Source organism: Diabrotica virgifera, chromosome 9, assembly GCF_917563875.1.
Source record: "Diabrotica virgifera virgifera chromosome 9, PGI_DIABVI_V3a".
In the NCBI taxonomy this organism is placed as follows: Eukaryota; Metazoa; Arthropoda; class Insecta; order Coleoptera; family Chrysomelidae; genus Diabrotica; species Diabrotica virgifera.
In genome coordinates, this window is record NC_065451.1 from 158,720,066 (window position 1) to 158,740,557 (window position 20,492).

A 20,492-nucleotide genomic window follows, 5' to 3' on the forward strand; every position below is an offset into this window, starting at 1 on the left:
GTCTCGGCGTCTGAATACCTTGGAGAAATAATATCAGAGGATGGAAATATAGATTAAGAAATCTCATACAGAGCGAAAAAAGCAAATAAGATCTACTATGCACTAAATAAAACAATATTTGGAAAGGAAAAAATAGATAAAGAAATAAAACTGAAGGTATACAACGCAATCTCTGTACCAACTTTAATATATGCAAGTGAGACATGGGTAAACAAAGCAAAAATAGACAGTACAATAAACGCAGCGGAGATGAAGCAGCTAAGAAAAATAGCAGGGAAATCGAAATTGGACAGAATAAGAAATGAAGATATTAGACAAAGACTGAGACAGGTATCGATAATAACCAAGATACAAAAAAGAAAATTAAAATGGTATGGACACATTAACAGAATGGACCAGGGAGGACTACCAAAGCAGGTGATGGAATCGAAAAGATATGGTAAAAGAAGGAAATGGAGGCCAAGGAAGAGATGGATCGATCAGATTATAGAAATTGGACAGGAAACAGGAAAAACACATCAACAAATGAAAGAGTTAGCAAAGGACCGCAAGAAATGGAAGAGATGGATAGAAGATGAATAAAACCTGACGCCCCTGAGGGGCATAAGGAGTTTCGAGAAAGAAGAAGAAGAGAATGTCCACAACGTGAATTATCAACTCAATGAAAAATGTAAGGTAATAATCTGGGAAAATTAGTATAAAACAAGGAATATTAGGTATGTACCAGCTATTTTATTGCTGGATATGCTGGAATCAAATCTTAAGATTTCATATATTAGTAATATAGATAAGCAAAGTCCGCAGAAAGTGTGCTATTTGGTTTATAAACAAATTAGCGCTCCGAAATATTTTTTCAATTATTGCTCTGTAACTCAGAAGATTTTAACGTTAAACCAAAAACACTCATAAAAATTCACTGTAATTTAATTCTGCACATAGATATTTTTTTCCGGTTTCCTTCGGCGGATATTTTCCTCGAAAAATTCGGGTTTTCCAAACAAAATCTTTAATTTTCAACTAAAATTTTAGAGAAGTAATTATTTATTAATAATTAAATAATTTGGTGACATACAGCTGCTTTTATGAGTGTCTTGAAGATTTGAAAATTTGTATGTACAAAGAGGACCGGAATAAAAAGGTAATGGTTCAAATATTGAAATCCTGTTGCTTATAACTCTGTCGCAAATGCCGGTCAAATTTGACCTGTTATACCTGGAACAACTCCTCGCAATTAATTTTTTTCTCAAAAAGGGCACCAGAAGCCGTGCTCTTTTCAACTGCGTTAACTTAATTTAATTTAATCTAATATTTTATGAGGGGTTCAATTTGTTTATGAGCCAAAAAATTGTTTCTTTATAACATTCCTGAGACTGCTCAAATAGTCCAATTTCAACTCTGTAAAGTACGTTGAATAGGTATAATCCTTTTTTTATACGAAAATCATAGTTATTCTGGCGTATCATATCTTTCTGGTTATTATTTTGACCGAAATTTTTTAATTAATATTTTAAATATTGCTAAACTATTGGTTAGATTGTCGCTGGCCTCCTGATATATAATCTATAAAAAATCTTTCGTGTCACCAATTTATTTAATTATTGATAAGTAATTACTTTCCTAAAATTTTAATTGAAAATTGCAGATTTTTTGGACAAACTCGGATTTTTCGAGAAAAATTTTTGTTGAAGGAAATCGGAAAAAAAAAATAACTTTGTGCAGAACTAAATTACATTGAATTTTTATTTGGGTGTTTTTGGTTTAAAGGAAAAATCTTAGGAGTTACAGAGCACTAATTAAAAAAAAAAGAAAATTTAGGAGTGCTAATTTGTTTATAAATAAAATAACCTATTTTCTGCGGACTTGTCATACCCCATATTACTAAGAATGCAATCTTAAGACTAGATTTTAGCAATAAAATAGCTCGTAAATAGCATTTCTCAAGAATAACATTTTTTCGATAATTTGCCCAGACTATCAACAAACGTTGCGGTGGTTGCATAGCCAATAAATTCAATAAACAGGAGGACCAACCCAAATTCTGAGCAGTGTCAAAATGATAACGGTAAATTGCGACTGTCATGGCGGAGTCGCTATTAAATTGCGACCTCGAAATGAATTAGAATCAGGCCCCAGTTTTTACCGCTGGCTGGGATCGAGAAATTTCTACCAGAAGCCGGTCGTCACTAGTGACACAACCATGTTTTTATGTAAGTAGTAATTATATTTCTTCACAAACCGGAATTTGTTCTAGAAAGGTCCTTGCCGAAATTCCACGAAGGCTAATTTGTGTTTTGGGAGGGACATTATAAATAGAGAATAATTTAAACCATTCAGGCAGTGTGAAATAATCGGGTATAAATTGTACGCTTCTTAAGTCCGGAAAATATAAAAAATGTATTACATACATTAACTATATCTTAGTGATAAGTAGGTAAATAAGTGTAAATTAAGTAAGAGTTAATTAAAGAAAAACTAAATAAAATATGTCTTAAAATTCATTAATAAATTAGAAGATTCAATATAGTGATGAGCGCGCTAAACCGGAAAAATAGCGCAAAACATGGAAAACACATTATATTGTGAGATAAAAAGAAATGAAACTAGTGGAGGTAGGAGATTTAGCGATAAACACATATAAATTTACATTCTACTTATTGTTTCCCACCATTAGACGTATCATGATGTCCGAGAGATGTCATCTGGAGAAACAAAGATATGAGGCTGGAAGGGAAAGTACGCATATACAAATCAAGTGTAAGACCGATCATGACGTATGTACGCTACAGAAACAAGATGTGACATAGCAGAAACCAAGAGGATACTGAGAACATCAGAAATGAGAACGTTGAGGTCAATAACTGGCAAAATACTGAGAGACAGAATGGCCGAACGACAGAATAAGAGATCTCTGTAACATACAAGATATAGTACGGCGGGTAAGACAGAGACGACGAGAGTGGAATCAGCATGTGACGAGAATGGACAGCGAGAGAATAGCCCGTATAGCCAGGGATTCGAAGCCAGCAGGCAAGAGACCAATATAGGAAGGCCCTTTAAAAGGTGGCGAGATAGCTGGCAGTCAACATCACAGCTACGAATACAAGCTCAAAATCGGTTAAGAACAGGCCAAGAGGCCTAATATAAGAAGAAGAAGACATATCTGACGAGTTTGGCAACTGCCACCGTAACAGTGACAATTTTAGTTGACATACTCCTCTGATACGTCTAAAGGTGGACAACAATAAATAGAATATAAGTTTATAGGTTTTTATCGCTAAATACCCAACCTAGATTAGTTTATTTTCTTTATATCTCACAACGTAATATGTGTTTCATCTTTTGCGTTATTTTGCCGGTTATTAGCGCGCTCATCACTGTATTCACAATAGTATACCTTTTGTTTGAACATCTTGACGTTTTTTGTTTTATATATGATATAACCAAAGATAACACCAAGCAGAGGACCGCATGTGTTTCCAAAGGGTGATATAATCTGTTTATGCCAATGCGGATTTCCCCTTAGGTTTTTCATATTATACAGGGTCCTAGAAATAAGATAAAAATATTAGAATAATAAACTCTAACATCGAAGTAAAACAACTTGTAAGTAGTAGGTATACGACACCCCCATCGAACAAGGTTTTTTTTTTTAATTAATTTGATGGCTTTGGTAGGGACCAATTAGCCAGACAATTTTTTCTTTAACTATAACAATTCTTTTTGTTTTTTATTTTTTTTTAATTTAAAACTCATCCTTCCTCACGATTACAATGCTCAAAATATTAGTAAGGTAAGATTAATGTGTGCAAATTTTTCTTTTGTTTTCTTTATAATTTAATTTTTACTTATCTTTTTATATGTATAATTTATTTTGCTTTTTTTTTTCTTTATATTCTTTTTTACTATTTTTTGTTTTTTTTTATTATTTTTTTTTTTAATTTTTTTTAAATTTTTTTTTTTTTTTTTTAATTTTAATTTTTTTTTTTATATTTTTTTTTATATTTTTTCGGTGCACACGTACAAAATATAATTAGTTGCAGAATTGCTAACAAAGATGTGGTTAGTAATTTACAAATTCATTTTGCACCTCTTGGTGTGATTATATAAGAAATACAATATATTATTATTCGTATTGAAAATTATACAATTTAAATTTATGGGTAAAAAAATGTTGTTATTAACTATTTCATTATAGAATTTATCAGTGCTTGCACTATTTAATGAACACCCGAGTATAATATGAGTTAAGTCTCCCAGTTCACCACATAAACATGAAGAATCATCAATTAAACCAATTTTAAATTTATAAGTTGGTGACATTGCATGATTTGCTCTTATTCGGTTAATGGTAATAATAAAGTTTCTGTTGTTTTGGTTGTGGAACCATCTTAGCCTCGGGATCTGGACTTGACATGATTTGTAATTTAGTCCTGTTTGTTTGCTGTTATACAATTCTTGCCATTTGGTTTTGAGCTGAATTTTAAGTATGGAATTCAAATCGGTATAAGGAATACGCTGATTAATACACTCTCTGTCTAAGTCTGACGCAGCCTTTGCAAACTTATCGGCAATTTCATTTCCTTGAATACCCGAATGTCCTTTTATCCAAACTATTATCACCTTTCGTTGTGAGCTACGTATTTCGTAATTGGTCTGTAATATTTCTACTTCTAGATGATTTAAGTTCTTCGACGCACCTATATTCTTTAGTCTCTCCACGACACTTTTGCTATCTGTAAATATAATACTTTTCGATCTATCAGTCCTAAGTATATACTTTAGAGCTTCACTTATTGCAAACATTTCTGCTGTATATATCGTTGCCTCATCTGGTAATCTGATCTCTTCGTGATATTTTGTGGTGTGATCGTAAAAAGTGGCGCCTGTACGAATTTGTTTTGATCCATCGGTGTAAATCTGGTTGTAGTCGGGCCATCGTTGATTAACCGTTTCGAGAAAGTGGTGTTTGTCGATCTGAAATGTCTTGATTTGTTTAGAAAACAGAATATGTGGACGTTCTGAAAATATTGGTTGGATTTTTGATGTGTATAGTGACAACCTGTATTGAGAAAGAGTGGTGTAACTTTCACAGATAAGTGGAGTTTTCTTTTTTAGCCAATACGACTGAGTGAGTACTGAAACTGAAAGTTCATGGATAAGTGTTATATAACTTGCGGATTTGGAAAATGCTTTCGTGATGAACTTGTTACTAATTAGTTGCCTTCTCAGTTGTAATGGTGGTTCTACGGCTTCTGCTTCCATAATATTTATTGGAGTTGACTTGAGATATCCAAGACATATTCTCAAGCTTTTGTTTTTTTGGTTTTCTATTTTATCTAAATGCGTTTGTGCCGCTGATCCATACAAATGGCTACCATAATCCAGGATTGATCTTATCATAGTTCTATAAAACAACAAGGCAATATTTGGGTCAGCTCCCCATTTGGTATAACAGAAAGCTCTCAGTATGTTAATAGCATTCTCAGACTTTTTAGTTATTTGATGTATACAGTCTTTCCATAGCAGTTTCCGATCTAGATATAATCCTAAGTATTTCACTACATTTTTTATTTGGAAATTATAAGGTCCCAGTTTTACATGATCCTGCTCAATGTTTCGTTTTCGGCTAAATACACACACCTCTGTTTTTTGTTCAGAGAGTGTAAAATTATTTTCATTCAGCCACTCATTAAAGATGTCATAGGTTTTGTTCAGTTCATATTCACATGTTTCAAAGTTTTTCCTGGTACAATAAAAAACAATATCATCTACAAATTGTATTGTTCGTATATTTTTGAGTTTAACACTGGCATCCATTGTATATAATATAAACAAAAGTGGACTTAAAATGCTGCCTTGGGGGAGTCCAAGGTTCGTGATTCTAGGTTTGGTGATTTCTTGATTTATTTTTAAATGAATTTTTCTGTTGGTGTACAGGGAAGTTATAAAGTTCGCTAATTGTTTATGAAATCCAATTGAAATCAGTTTGTTCGTTAGAACATTTAGGTTAACGTTATCAAATGCTCCTGTAATATCGTTGAAACCTGCCATAGTCATACAGTTACTAGAAAATCCAGCTAAAGTGTCTGTTACTATTACTGTTAATGCCTCCAATGCTGACCTAGATTTTCTGAAACCATATTGTGTGTCAGGCAGAATATGTTCTTTCTCTAACCATTGCTCAAGACGATTTTTGATAAGCCTCTCAAAGGTTTTCATTACACATGAAGCTAATGATATGGGTCTATAAGAAGTTGGAATGGAATCCGGTTTATCATATTTTTTTATTGGGATGATAATATACTCCTTCCAGCTTTCAGGGATTGTTGTTTGTCTTGTCCATATTGCATTATATATACTTAAAAGATATTTTTTCTGATTCATTGGCAAATTATAAAGCATGGAATATGAAATATTGTCTATACCAGGAGAGCTATTGTTGGTATGTTTCATACATCGTTCCAGTTCCCACATAAAAAAACTATCGCTTAGATTGGTCATGTTCCTTGGTACTGACGAAATTTGGGGATCATATGCAACTTGGTTGGTTGGTACCCATGGCGGTGAAATTTTGATGTGAAATTCTTCTATCCAATTCGCATTTGGGTCTATTGGTAGTCTATTTTGGACTTTCCGATTTTTATATGAGTTTACCTTTTTCCAAATTTGTGAAATTGGTGTATGATGGTTTAAACTTTCACAGTACTCAATCCATTTTTGCCTTTTTGTGAGTTTGAAAGTGCGTTTGGCAAAAGCGTCCATTTTTTTGAATTCTATTAAATTTTCACGATTTGGAGTTCTCTTATATTTGATGAAAGCTATTTTTCTTTGATGAGCAGCGTTGTTACAAGTTTCGTTCCACCAAGGCTTCGGACAGTGATTACGGTGCTTAGTCTGACTAGAGACTTTTCTTGGGATGGAGATTTCTGCAGCTTCATTAATCATAGAAAGGAATTCATCATAATTTTGAGCTATATCTCTGGATTCAAGAATAGCTACATATAGATTCCAGTTTGCATTTTTTAACTGCCATCTGTTGTGCTCCGAGGATACAGCTACTTGATGATCATCTTCCACATCGAGTGTAATTAATATGGGTAGGTGATTTGATCCATGTGGGTCCTCAATTGTGGTCCATGTAAAAAATTGTACAATATCGTGAGAGCATAGAGTTAAGTCGATTGCGCTTTTACAACTTAAAGGAACTAATGTTGGAGATCCGCTGTTTAGATAAACAAGGTTACATTGATTTATTGCATCAGATAAAATATTCCCATATGTGTCATTAAAATCGCAACCCCAAGAAACATGGTGGGCATTAAAATCACCTGCTATTACAAAAGGTTTTGGTACATTATCAAAAAATTCAGTCCACTCTTGCAGCGCTATCTTCTTTCTTGGCTCAATATATAATGAAACTATATGAATTGTTTTTTTATTAGGTAAAAGCTTAAGAGCAATGCATTTATGAGAAAAATTGACTTTAGTATTTATTATTATTTCTTTATATAAAATGTTTGCTTTAATTAATATTGCTACCCCTCCAAATCCGTCTGGGCGATCCTGACGACTAACATTGTAATTTTTAAAGTTATAATACTTTCCTTGTTTGAACCAAGTTTCAGATAACACTGCAAGAGCAGCATCATACTCGTGAAGAAGGAATTCCAAGTTCTCTTTATTTGAAACTGCTGATCGGCAGTTCCATTGAATTATATTTATTTTTTGTATTGTATCTGCGAATTTAATGTGTTTTCTGATGAGTCTATATTTAATTGTTTACTAATTATATATTCTAGTTCCGTTTTTGAAATATCATAATTATTGGTTCTCCTAATTGTTGAGATAATGTTTGCCACTAATTCTAAAATAATTTTGACATTTTCTGAGCCTAACCCTGAATGATGAGTTGAAAAATCTGAGGTGTTTAAATTCTTAACGTAACTGTTATTGGTTAAAATATTAGAATCTGGCCCTAGAGTCCTAGGTTGGGAAACAATATCTCGATGTGCTATTTCTATGGGGTCTGGGCTATTTGGCCTCAGCCTTTTAACTGGTTTGTGAAACGTACCAGTTGATTGTTTATGATGAACTTTACTGTATGTTTGTGTGTGGTGTGAAGGGCTTTCTCCGAAGATGTTATAGTTTGGAGGAGGTCGAGTTGAACATGAGGGTAGAAGCTCAAAACGGGTTGGAGGTGGGATGGACATATTTTGAAAGGTCATGTTTTTATTTGGGATGTTGCTAGTGTTATTTGAACGATTTGCAGTAATAGAAGCGTAGGTGTTTCTAGGGATTTGTTTATTAGCATCATGATAATTTAAATTTGTTGATGACATAGTTTCTTTGATTAATTTTTGTCGGTGAAACTCCGGGCAATCTTTCAAATTAATAGTGAAATGATCTCCCATGCAACTGAAATATTTTGGTGATATTTCTTCTTCCGTACACTCTTTTGAATTATGATCCTTATTGCATTTGAAACAGCGGGGATGAGACTTACAGTGCCCCCCCAGGTGCCCGTAACGCAAACAATTGAAGCAAAGCAATACTTTTTGTTTGTATGTCTCTACCTCTTTAATAACTTTATTGATAATTACATATTTGGGTAATATTTGTGTTTTGAAACTGACAACACACGATTTGGTTGGCACAAATTCTGTCATTTCATCTTTTGTAACCTTACGATTTATTCTCTTAACATTTAAAACCTCGAAAGGCAGATGATTATCATAAGATTTAATTTTATTTTTGAGATACTCTTCAGAAAATTCCGTCGCAATATCTCTTATTACTCCTTGCCTGACAATAATAAATTTAGGAACATAAATATCTAAATTGTTGTCGATAAATACTTTAGCGTTTTTGTTACTGACAAGATAATTAGCATTTTTTGGGTCCTTCATTTTTATTCGAATTCTATTGCGACCTATTGTATCTATACTTAAAATTTTATTGTCAAGTTCAGGAAAATTTGATAAAATTAAATCCCCGTTCCAAGATTGCGGCTGTAATTTTGAATATTTTTTCGAGATATTTGGCACACGTATTTGTAATATAATAAAGAATGGCGGTACAGAGCCCAATTTGAAAAATATATTAATATGTGGAAATTACTCTGTAATTAAATACAATATTAAAAAAACGAATCTATACCGCCATTAAGAAAAGCAAAAAAATACACTTTCTTCAAATAATTTTTTTATCAGATGCCTAGATTTTGTGTCATTTTGGAACTACTAATGAAATAAAAAATTTTAGTAGTTCCAAAATGACACAAAATCTAGGCATCGGATAAAAAAGTTTATTTGAAGAAAGTGTATTTTTTTATTCTTCTTAATGGCGGTACAGGCTCGTTTTTTTATTATTGTATTTAATTGCAGAGTAATTTCCACATACTAATATATTTTTCAAATTGGGCTCTGTACCGCCATTCTTTATTATATTACGAAAACGTGTGCCAAATATCTCGAAAAAATATTCAAAATTACAGCCGCAATCTTAGAACGCGTTTTCGCTACCTGTTGATCGCTACTGTTTCCTCTTAAATAGGTTAAAATTTAGAATACGCTTCTGATTTATTTCAGTTACGGATTTAGGCTTGCCTGATGCTTTGGCATATCGTATCATGGTTATCCGTAGGTGTGGAGCATATACGACTTAATATTTTTCCGTTTTTCTATAAGGGCATTCATTGAATCACCCTCGTTTTGTGAATGTGCTATTTTAAAAAATACATGTGTAATGTTAATACATATTAAACTTTTTCACTACATAGAAGTACGTAGCAAACACTATTCTATACTTATTTTGTCCACCGCAACTATCAAAAAGGAAAAAAAAAGGTCCGTAGATCCTTTTTTATTTTATTTCGATAAATTGACTTATGAGATGCACCATATGTTTGAATACTTTATAAATTAAACATACGTGCAACAAAGTTGTAACTCATTTAAAAACCTTGTTAATCATCAACTATAAGAAAGTAAATATTTAACATAGGGAGTATCCAGTGTTACTGCCTTTTTCACGCTAGAATTGCACTTCTTCTTCTTCAAGTGCCGTCTCCTAATCGGAGGTTGGATATCATCATCACTATCTTTACTCTATCCACCGCTGCTCTAAAGAGTTCTATAGAACTGCATCTAAACCAGTCCCTTAAATTCTTTAACCATGACACTCTCCTTCTTCCTATGCTCCTTCCGCCTCTTATCTTTCCCTGTATTATCAGTCTTAGCATTTCATATCGCGGTCCCCTCATTACGTGTCCCAGATATTGTAACTTTCTTATTTTTATTGTGTTTATTATTTCGCATTCTTTACCCATTTCTCGCAGTACTTCCGTGTTCGTTTTCCTCTGTGTCCATGCTATTCTAAGCATTCTTCTGTAACACCACATTTCAAATGACTGTAGCTTATTTATGTGTTCTTGCTTTAATGTCCAGCTTTCAAGTCCATATTGTAGTATCGAGAACACGTAGCATCTCAAAGCTCTTGCTCTCAGTTCTAAACTAAGGTCTTTGTTGCAGAGAACTGTTTTCATCTTTACAAACGCATTTCTTGCTATTTCTATCCTGGTCCTTATTTCTGTTGTTTGATCATTTTTCTCTGAAATCCAGGTTCCTAGGTATTTGTATTTATCAACCCTTTCTATCGGCACATTTCCCAAATGTATCCTTGTTTGTATGTTTGTTTTCTTAGTTATTATCATGTATTTGGTCTTTTTTATATTCATTTTTAGTCCATATTCTTTACAGAAATTGTTTGCTTTGTTCAGTAGTAGTTGGAGTTGTTCAGCAGAGCTTGCTATAATCACGGTGTCATCTGCATATCTTATGTTGTTAATAGATCTTCCGTTAATTATTATTCCTTCACTTTGAGATAGCAATGCTTCTTCAAAAATGGCTTCACTATATGCATTAAAGAGTAATGGAGACATAATACATCCCTGCCGAACTCCTCTCCTGATTTCAATTTCTGGACTGGGTTCGTTATCTATTACAATTTATGCTCTTTGATTCCAGTAAAGGTTTGTTATTATTCGTAAGTCCCTTTTGTCTATGTTTTTTGTCTTTAGAATTTGGACTAATTTTTCATGTCTTACTTTGTCAAAAGCCTTCTCAAAATCAACGTAACAAACATGCACATCCACATTCATGTCCATGCATCTTTGAGCTAACACATTAAAAGCAAATAACGCCTCTCTGGTTCCTAGTCCGTTTCTGAACCCAAACTGACTATCATCTATTCCTTCTTCTAGTTTTTTGTTTATACGACCATGTATTATTTTCAAGAATAATTTGAGAATGTGACTTATTAATGATATTGTTTTGTATTCACTGCAATCTTTAGCGTTTGTATTTTTAGGGATAGCACAAAAGGTTGAGAGTAACCATTGTTTTGGTATGTTTCCTGTTTTGTACACTGTGTTAAACAAGTCTACGATAATGTCTAAGGTTTCATCATTTATACATCTTAAGCTTTCTACTGGGATTTGGTCTGGACCTACTGCTTTACCATTTTTGCTGTTTTTTAATGCCGATTTAATTTCTTCTTTTAATATCTTCAAAACCGTATCATCTTCTACTTCGACTTCCATCTGCTCTGTTCTATTGTCTTTGAAAAATTCATTTATGTATTCTGTCCATCTCTTTAATTTTTCGTTAGTACTCAACACAAGTTTCCCATCTGTATCTTTTAGTATTCCCGGTTTTCTTTTTCTGTTGATCTGCTTTAATTCTTTAATTTTTTTATGTGTGTTAAAATTATCATGTCTTTTCTGGTGTTCTTCTATTTCTGCGCATTGTTCTTTTAACCACTGTTCTTTAGCCTGTTTAATTTTGGATTTTATTTGTTTATCCACATTTTTTACATCTGATTATCTTTGTTTTTATGCTGACGTCTTTCTTCCATTAAATCTAAGATTTCCTCCGTCATCCATTGTTTCTTTTTGTATCTGATTGGTGTAAGAATTTCTTTTTGACATTTATCTATTTCTGTCTTTATTAATAACCATTTTGTCTCTGTTTCAGTATTTTGTTGGATTTGTTCTTTAACATTCATTAAACGGTTATTAATTTCATCTGTCAGGCGTTGTTTTATGAGTTGGTTTCTTAGTTTACTTGTATCGATTTTTACATCTGTTGTTCTGCGTTTTATTATTTTCATTTTGAGCCTAATTTTGGTCACTACTGGATTGTGATCTGATCCTATGTCGGCACCTGGATAGGTTTTTGAAGATATAATTGCGTTCTTGTATCTTTGTCTAATCAATACATAATCTATTTGGTTTCTTACAATTCTCCCTTCTTGATCTGCTGGTGACTTCCAGGTATATAGTCTTCTCTTTGGCATTTTAAACAATGTATTAGTTATGACAAAATTATTGTTTTGGCAAAATTCGATAAGCCTGTCACCTCTTTCGTTTCTGTTGCCCAGACCATATCCTCCTGTACATTCTTCTACTTTTTCGTCTCCAACCTTTGCGTTAAAATCTCCCATTATAATTGTAACATCCTGCGTTTTAATGGATTTTAAAATATGGTCTAGGTCTTCGTAGAAAGTTTCAATATCGCTCTCTGGTTTGTCCGCAGTCGGAGGGTTTATTCTGATTTAATTGTAAGAGGATAATTCTGATATTGTAAGAGGATACTGATAGAATTGCACACGTAAGTTTAAATACAACTTTTTTCAATGGAGTATTAGCCAAACTATTGAGAATTAAACTATGTCGTTTATATTGACGTGTGCGCAATTTTTTGCTGAATTCGCCTGTGTTGAAATCTGAAAAAAGATGTAACTTGAGTTACAACCTTGTTCGATGGGAGTGTCGATTTAATAAAATGCTAAAAATTGGATTGCTTAAAATATATTCGGAATGAACGTTTTCGGACCTATCAGTCCATCATCAGTGAATCTAAAATAGAATAAGTAATCCCACTAATAAAGTTGAAAAAGATGGTTAAAATTTTGAATGATAAAAAATGTGGTTATGATTATTTACTCGTATACTGGCTAACTAGCCCCAGAACCAAACAATGGCTATAATTTTATAATTCAATCTACATTTTAAAACGGTGAAATTGAAATGGCTTAAGGCCGATGTTAGTGGATAACCTCCGCGAACATGATGAAGCACTATAGGAAAAATCCCTCAAAAGGGCTACATCATAATCACATAACTAGTTGTCGACTGGTTTATCAGTCATCATCAGTGCTTACCTAAAATGAATATAACCTGGTAAAATAATGCAAAGATATTGAAATTTTGACTAGGGTTAAGAAAAGTTATAGGTTATACTCACGTGCAATGTACGTGCTAACCACCAAGATATTATTTAACAAAAATATGTGGGTCAAAGCCCAGTAAAAGAAGTCCATCAAGGAAACATTGGTTTAAAATGCTACATTAAGCATGGATGTTTAAAGTATTTTACTAATATGCCCTAGGTAACATCTGAGCTGTGGATTTGACTTGTTCACATGATGAAAGTATGACAACAAGTGAAAATGAAATGGATAGAGACCTCCGAACGATGACAAGACAGAAATGACAGTTCCACAGGAAGTTGAAAATTAACCTGTCATATTTAAAGACTATGGTGTACAGCTTGTTAAAATTAGAAATTATGTATCAACACATTCCATTGTGAAAATTATCATTTAAAATTTATCAAACTAGTTGTTGTAGTTAAAAAAATATTCACGTATACTGTAAGTGGAGTTAGTTAGGCAAACCACATTACACAAAAGTTTTGTATTCGAGAACTAAATTCAGTAATCAAATATTATTATCAAGAGATCTAAGATTTAAAAAAGCAATTTTGTGTTTATTTAAAGTTATCGAATTTATTTAACTTATTGGTAGCTGTTGGAATTTGTGTAGGTAAGTGTGTAAGAAATCACAATGAGGTGTAAAAAATAAGGTCACGGACCCACTAGTGGATCGCGACCCACGGACCCACTAGTGGGTCGCGACCCACGAAGCCACTAGTGGGTCGCAAGAGAATTTCAGCTGGGTCGCGGCGTGGCGCTTACAGTAGCTGAGTAGCATGCAATGACCGTGCACAATCTGCCAATCGCGTCAGTCCATGGGTGAGGGATTGGCTGGATCAGAGCCAGTGATCTAGGGGATGTATCATTAAGAAAGCACAAGCTCAAACTTAGGCGACTAATTCCTAAAGACCTCGCAGGCTGCCCGGATCCCTAAGGGTCCAAAAACCAAAACCGTAATAGGATGATGACAGTAGGGGCTGGGGGTATGAGATGTCTGTGAGGAAATTAGTGAGAAAGGAACATGAACGAGACAGAAAGAAAATTAGACTTTTGATTTGGTTTTACTAAAGATAAGTGTTATACGTTGGTAATGGCAGATTGAATAGGTAGGGTGAGAATAGCCATATGTAGAAATATGGTGGTGGGTTGTATGTAGATGAAAATTTGTATAATGTGGATGTCTGTGGATGATAATATCAGTAATTTATATGTATGTTATGAATAGATAAAAGTGGTTAGATGGCTGAAAATGACAAAAGGATTATTGTGGCTAGTACCGGATAAATTATTATAAGTGTGAATGTAACCGAAGCAGTAGAAGGGGGGGGGGGTGAAAAGTGATATTGTAAATGTGTTAAAAAAAAGTTGTCAATGGAGTGGTTGGAAGTCCCGATTGAACGAAACATGTCTGTTGACACAATTAGGACTTTTTTGTTTTTCTTTGATTATTTCTAGGTCCTCGTACAAGTCTAATTTTAAGAAGTCTTTCTGTGGGATGTTGCGAAGTAGAGCGACATCATCTGGGATATTCAACGTATGATATTTTTGTTTGAGATGTTGAGAAAAGGTAGAGGTGTTCTCTCTTTTGGTGTGTTCAAGAGAGCGAGAAGCAAGTGATCTACAAGTTCTTCCTATGTAAGTAGCATCACAGTCAGAACATTGTAGTCTATAAACACCACTACGATTCATATAATTGATGCTATCTTTGGAATTGGATAGAGATTGTCCTAAGTTGTTGGATACTTTAAAAAAATTTGGATGTTGTCTACTGATCTTTTGATAATGTTCTAAATATCCCCAGATAGCCTATCTTGGTGAAAGGGTATAGAAGCATAAGTAGGTTTGGTTGTCCAATCCCTAGGGAACGCAGCATGTCATAAGACTTTAAGCTGTCTTTTATGAGTGATCTTGTCTATGGTGTGTGGATCGTAACCGTTATTAAAGGCTATTTGACGAAGTATGTTTAATTCTTTATTGTAATTAGATTGTGACAAGGGAATGGTTTTAAGGCGGTGTATGTAACTGTGAAAGGCGGTAAGTTTGTGTGACATTGGGTGGTTAGATGATAGTGGTATGACATGGTCAGTCTGTGTCGGTTTCCTAAAGATACTGAAATCGAAGTGGTAATTTAATCTGGTAAAAGTGAGGTCAAAAAAGTTAATTGATTGGGACGACTCTAATTCCATGGTGAATTTAATATTGGGGTGGATTTGATTAATTTTAGAAAGTAATAAATCCGCTGTATTTGAGTTACCTGAGATGATCAATAAACAATCATCAACATAACGCTACCAATGGAGAATTTCAGGATTTTTCATGATATATACGGATTCCAAATGATCCATAAAAATGTCGGCTAGAAGAGGAGATAGGCAACTACCCATGGCTAAACCATCAGGTTGTCTGTAATATTTATTGTTGAATACAAAACGGGTTAAAACCCATCAGGTTGTCTGTATGTATTGTCTTATGAACTAGACAAAATTGTAATAATTGAATCAGTGGTAGAAATGATAATAGAACTTGCTCTTAGAAGAGAGTGTACCAGATTAATAGTTTCTTGTTTTGGGACTGAAGTAAAAAGATTGCTAACATCAAATGAAAGCATGGTAATGTTAGGACGAAGTTGGATTTGTTGGAGATTGTTGACAAAATGACTTGTGTTTTTGACAGAGAAACGAGGGGTGAAGTTCGTCATGTTGTTAATAAGATTGAGTATGAATTTTGAAAGAATGGAAACAGGAGTGTCTATGAAGCTAACAACTGGACGAATGGGGATCCCCTCTTTATGTATCTTACGTAAACCATACAGTCTTGGTGTTAAAGGATTACTAGGTATTTTATAGTAAGGTGCAAATTGTTCAGAAAAAATTCGGTAAATGGTTTGAGGTTATCTTTGAGTTTGTTAATGAATTTTTTTTAATGAATCTTCTGTGAGTGACACGAAATTATTATCAGAGAGAAAAGTAGTGACTTGTCAATATAGAGATTTTGGTCTAGAATGACCAGACAATTGCCTTTGTCTGCCTTGCTATTTATTAAGTTATTAGATTTGACTTTATTTTTAATGAAATTAAGGGTTTTAAGATGATTTTGACGTTGCTTTTCAGAAAATTGAGGAAAACTGGAGTTCAGAACTATGTTCTGAGAAAAGGCAGGCACATTAATAGACGAGGCGTTGTTAGAAGTATTTAATGACAAATTAGTGGCGGAATTATTAGCAAGTATTTTAATGTTTGAATTTATTAATAGTATTGAAACAGGATTTTCTGATAGAAGTTTTTGATTTAATGGGACGGAGAGGTTTTGAATGATAATATCTAGCTCAATTGAAAGACTCTGGAGGTTATTTTCAGAGACCTTTCTCGGAATGGAGTATTTGAGTCCTAGATAAAGTAGATCTAATTCATTTTTGTCAAAGATAACCGTTTATAAATTTTTAAGTCTGGGGTGAAATTTAAAATTGGAAAATTTAGTGTTGTTGTTACTGTTTCTATTAGATAAATGAGAATTTTTGATAATTACATTGTTGAGTTTAGATTTTAGTGTATTGAATTTAATAAAGGTTACTCGGTCCAGTCTTTCCTGAACATCATTCAGAAAGTTACCCAAACTGGATGGAGTATCCTTTGCCCAAACTATCAAAGCCTAAAGATATAAGTAAAGAGTCATATTATGTTACCTTGAGCTTACAATTGATAAAGTTGATCTTGCTATAATGGTTACAAATCTCCTTTTTCAAAATTTTCCGTTGGAAGGTGTTCTTGGAAACATTTGACTGGAACATTTCTAGGTGTTTTGACAATGCAAAATTTTGGAAAAACGTTTTTATTAATACATTGAGAGATGAACTATCTCCCATCTCCAAAAGGAAGTACTTGAAGTGTCGATGACAATGACAGTACAAGAAAAAGCTAGTCGATTTTAAAAGTTTTTAACAAAAGGATTATAATCTCCATAATGATATGAGAAAATTTTTATATCTGTAATTGTCTATCGTTTAAATCTATTGTAATTAAATGAAAAAGCCAAATGTTGTTCTATACTTTCTTGTTATATACAAAGGGAAAACGGCGGGTTCGTTGGAAAAAACTATTACCATGAGGTGTTTTTGCATAATCACATTCGTGAGACATCCCAGAATAAGGTTCAAGAAGTCGCCCACGTAAAAAGTGGTCCAATTTTTTTTTAAATCAAATTGCAAAAATTCAATATTTTTGGCCCGGATAAATTTTTCTAGGTTTTTTGGACGATTCTGGATAAAAAAGGTCTGTTATAATTTTTTTCTAAAGTTGATGATTTTCGAGTTATAAGCAATTTAAAATTTGAAAAACGAGAAAATGGCCATTTTTAAATTTAATACCTCGGTTAAAAATTATTATTATGAAAGTCAGAAAGTGATTAAATCAAAGTTTAAAGCCCCCGCTACATAATTCTGAAGAAATTTGTGTTATTAATTTATTACTAAGCTGTTATTTGTAATTCATAACAATGAGCGGTTAGATCGTATTGACGCGGCTGTATCTTCTTGTAGTGCCTATCCGTTTCGGATGTTGATCAGATGACCATCATGGCAATCTGCACTTTGCACACTGCTGCTCTGAAAAGATTTGTAGTGGTTGTGTTGAACCACGTTCGTAGATTTCTCAGCCAGGAAATCCTTCGCCTTCCTGGTCCTCGCTCTCCCTCTACTTTTCCCTGCAAGACCAGTTGCAGCAGTCCATATCTCTCACTGTTCCTCATGATGTGACCGAGGTATTCGATTTTGGCTGTTTTTATTTTGATTAACAGCTCTTTTTCTTTTTTCATTCTCAGCAAAACACCCTCATTAGTAATGTGGTCGATATAAGATATCTTCAGGATTCGACGATAAAGCCACATCCCAAAAGCCTCAATTTTCTTGCAGGTGGCGTCTGTGAGAGTCCACGACTCAACTCCGTACAACAGTATAGGAAATATATAACATCGTAGTAATCTGACTTTTATGGGTATCGACAAATCATGACATTTGAACAACTTTGCCATTTTTTGAAATGCAGATCTTGCTTTCTCTATCCTACATTTGATTTCTATAGAATGGCCCCCATTTTCATTGACGTTCGTACCAAGGTAGGTGTATGTTTTTACTCTTTCTATTTGTTGACCATTCACACTGATTCGTCCAAATTGCTGTTCATTCTTAGAGATCATCATACATTTGGTTTTCTTAGTGTTTAGTGAAAGTCCGTATCTCTGACTGACTTCTGCGATTCTGCTCATTAACTCCTGTAGGGCTTCAGAACTGTCAGCGAATACCACAGTGTCGTCTGCGTATCTTATGTTATTGATACATTCTCCGTTAATTCTAATTCCGGCTTCAACATCATCCAATGCTTCTTGAAAGATTTCCTCAGAATAGATGTTAAACAGCAGTGGGGATAATATACATCCCTGACGGACCCCACGTTTGATTTTGATATCGTCGGATTCTCCTGCCTCTGTCCGGATAGATGATGTTTGATTCCAGTACAGATTGCTGATAATCCTTAAATCACAGGTGTTTATTCAAATATTGGTTAATATCTCCATCAGCTTGTCGTGCTTTACTGTATCGAACGCTTTATGGTAATCAATGAAACATGCATAAATATCGCAATTCACGTCTCTACATCGTTGAAATAGCACTTGTATACTAAATAGAGCCTCTCTTGTACCCACTGCATTTCGAAAACCAAACTGTGTTCGGCTGATTTTTTCTTCGCACAGTCTATATATCCTTTGATGTATAATTTTTAGAAATAGCTTTAAAATATGGCTCATTAAGCTGATGGTTCGGAAATCACTGCATGATACGGACTTTGTTTTCTTTGGTAAAGCAACAAACGTCGACTTCAACCATGCTTTTGGTATTACTCCGCTTAAATATATTATGTCGTTAAATATTTTGGTTAGGCGTTGAGTACCGTCGGTGTCAAATAGTTTTATGAGTTCAGCATATGCAGTGTCAGGCCCAGGAGCTTTGCCTTCTTTTAGTTGTGATATTGCTCTTTCCACTTCACCTGATGTGATTGGTAAGTGGTCATCACATATGTAGGATGGAGGTTGTTCGGATCTAGTATCATCAAAAAGTTCCTGTAGGTATTTTGTCCATATGCAGATTTCTTGATTTCTGTCTGTGATGATATTCCCCTGTTGGCCTCGCAATTTGCTAGCTGTGTTGGATTTCTGAAGACCAGCTGCTTGTTTCACCTTTTTATGCATATTAAACGTATCATGTTTTTGCTCTAACGACTCTATCTCTTCACACTGCGATTTTAACCAATTTTCTTTGGCCTTTCTTATTTCAGTTCTTATTTGTCTCTGAATCGTGTTGTACATTATTTTGTTGTTTTTTGATTTTCTTCTTTCTTCCATAAGTTGTAGTATATTGTCGTTCATCCAACTTTTTCTCATCTCTTTCTTTTCTATTAGATGTTCTTCTCTGATGTTAAAGGTTTCACATATATTTTGGAGTGATTCTTCGGCATTATATGTTTGCTCCATATTAATTAGCTTCTCTGAAAGAATCTGTGCGACTGTCTCTTTTGTTTTCTTATCTTTTAGTATTCTCATATCGCACTTTTTGTTGCTGTTCTTTTTTGCAACCTTCTTGAATCTAAACCTAAATTTACCAACAACAGGAACATGATCTGATGATACGTCAGCACCGGGGTAACCCTTAACCGATAGGCATCCATTACGGAATCTCTTGTTCACCATTATGTAGTCAATTTGATTCCGTATTACGTTTCCTGGTTGATCTTGCGGGGAGATCCAGGTGTACAAGCGTCTTGGTGGTAGTTTGAAGAATATGTTTAGTATTGTAAATTCTTCTTCTACAAACAGTTTTAATCTGTCTCCCCTTTCATTTCTCTGTCCTAGACCAAAATCACCTATGAATTCACCGCTTCTCCCTTTACCAATTTTCGCATTGAAGTCACCCATAAAGATTGTTATATCTTCTTTTTTAAGTCGTTTAATTGACTTTATCAACAACTCATAGAATTGCTCTAGATCTTCTTCTGGTTTATCGCTCGTGGGGGCATACACTTGTAATATATTTAATTTGACGGGGCTAGTATTCAGTTGGATTATTATTAATCTTTCAGAAATAGGTATAACATTTGTAACATATTGACGTAATTGGGGAGACACAATTATTCCAACCCCATATATATGTTGACCATCGTCATTTCCTG

General features: G+C 33.8%; 1 protein-coding gene across 1 annotated transcript in view; it reads right to left on the reverse strand.

Annotated features, from left to right (window-relative positions):
• Window positions 1-20,492, reverse strand: part of LOC126892661 (nose resistant to fluoxetine protein 6-like) — a 142,736-nt gene that overhangs the window by 34,189 nt on the left and 88,055 nt on the right. Inside the window, exon 8 of the mRNA XM_050662303.1 lies at window positions 3,395-3,545. Within this exon, the coding sequence (XP_050518260.1) occupies window positions 3,395-3,545 (151 nt within the window). The remainder of the gene's footprint in view (window positions 1-3,394; window positions 3,546-20,492) is intronic.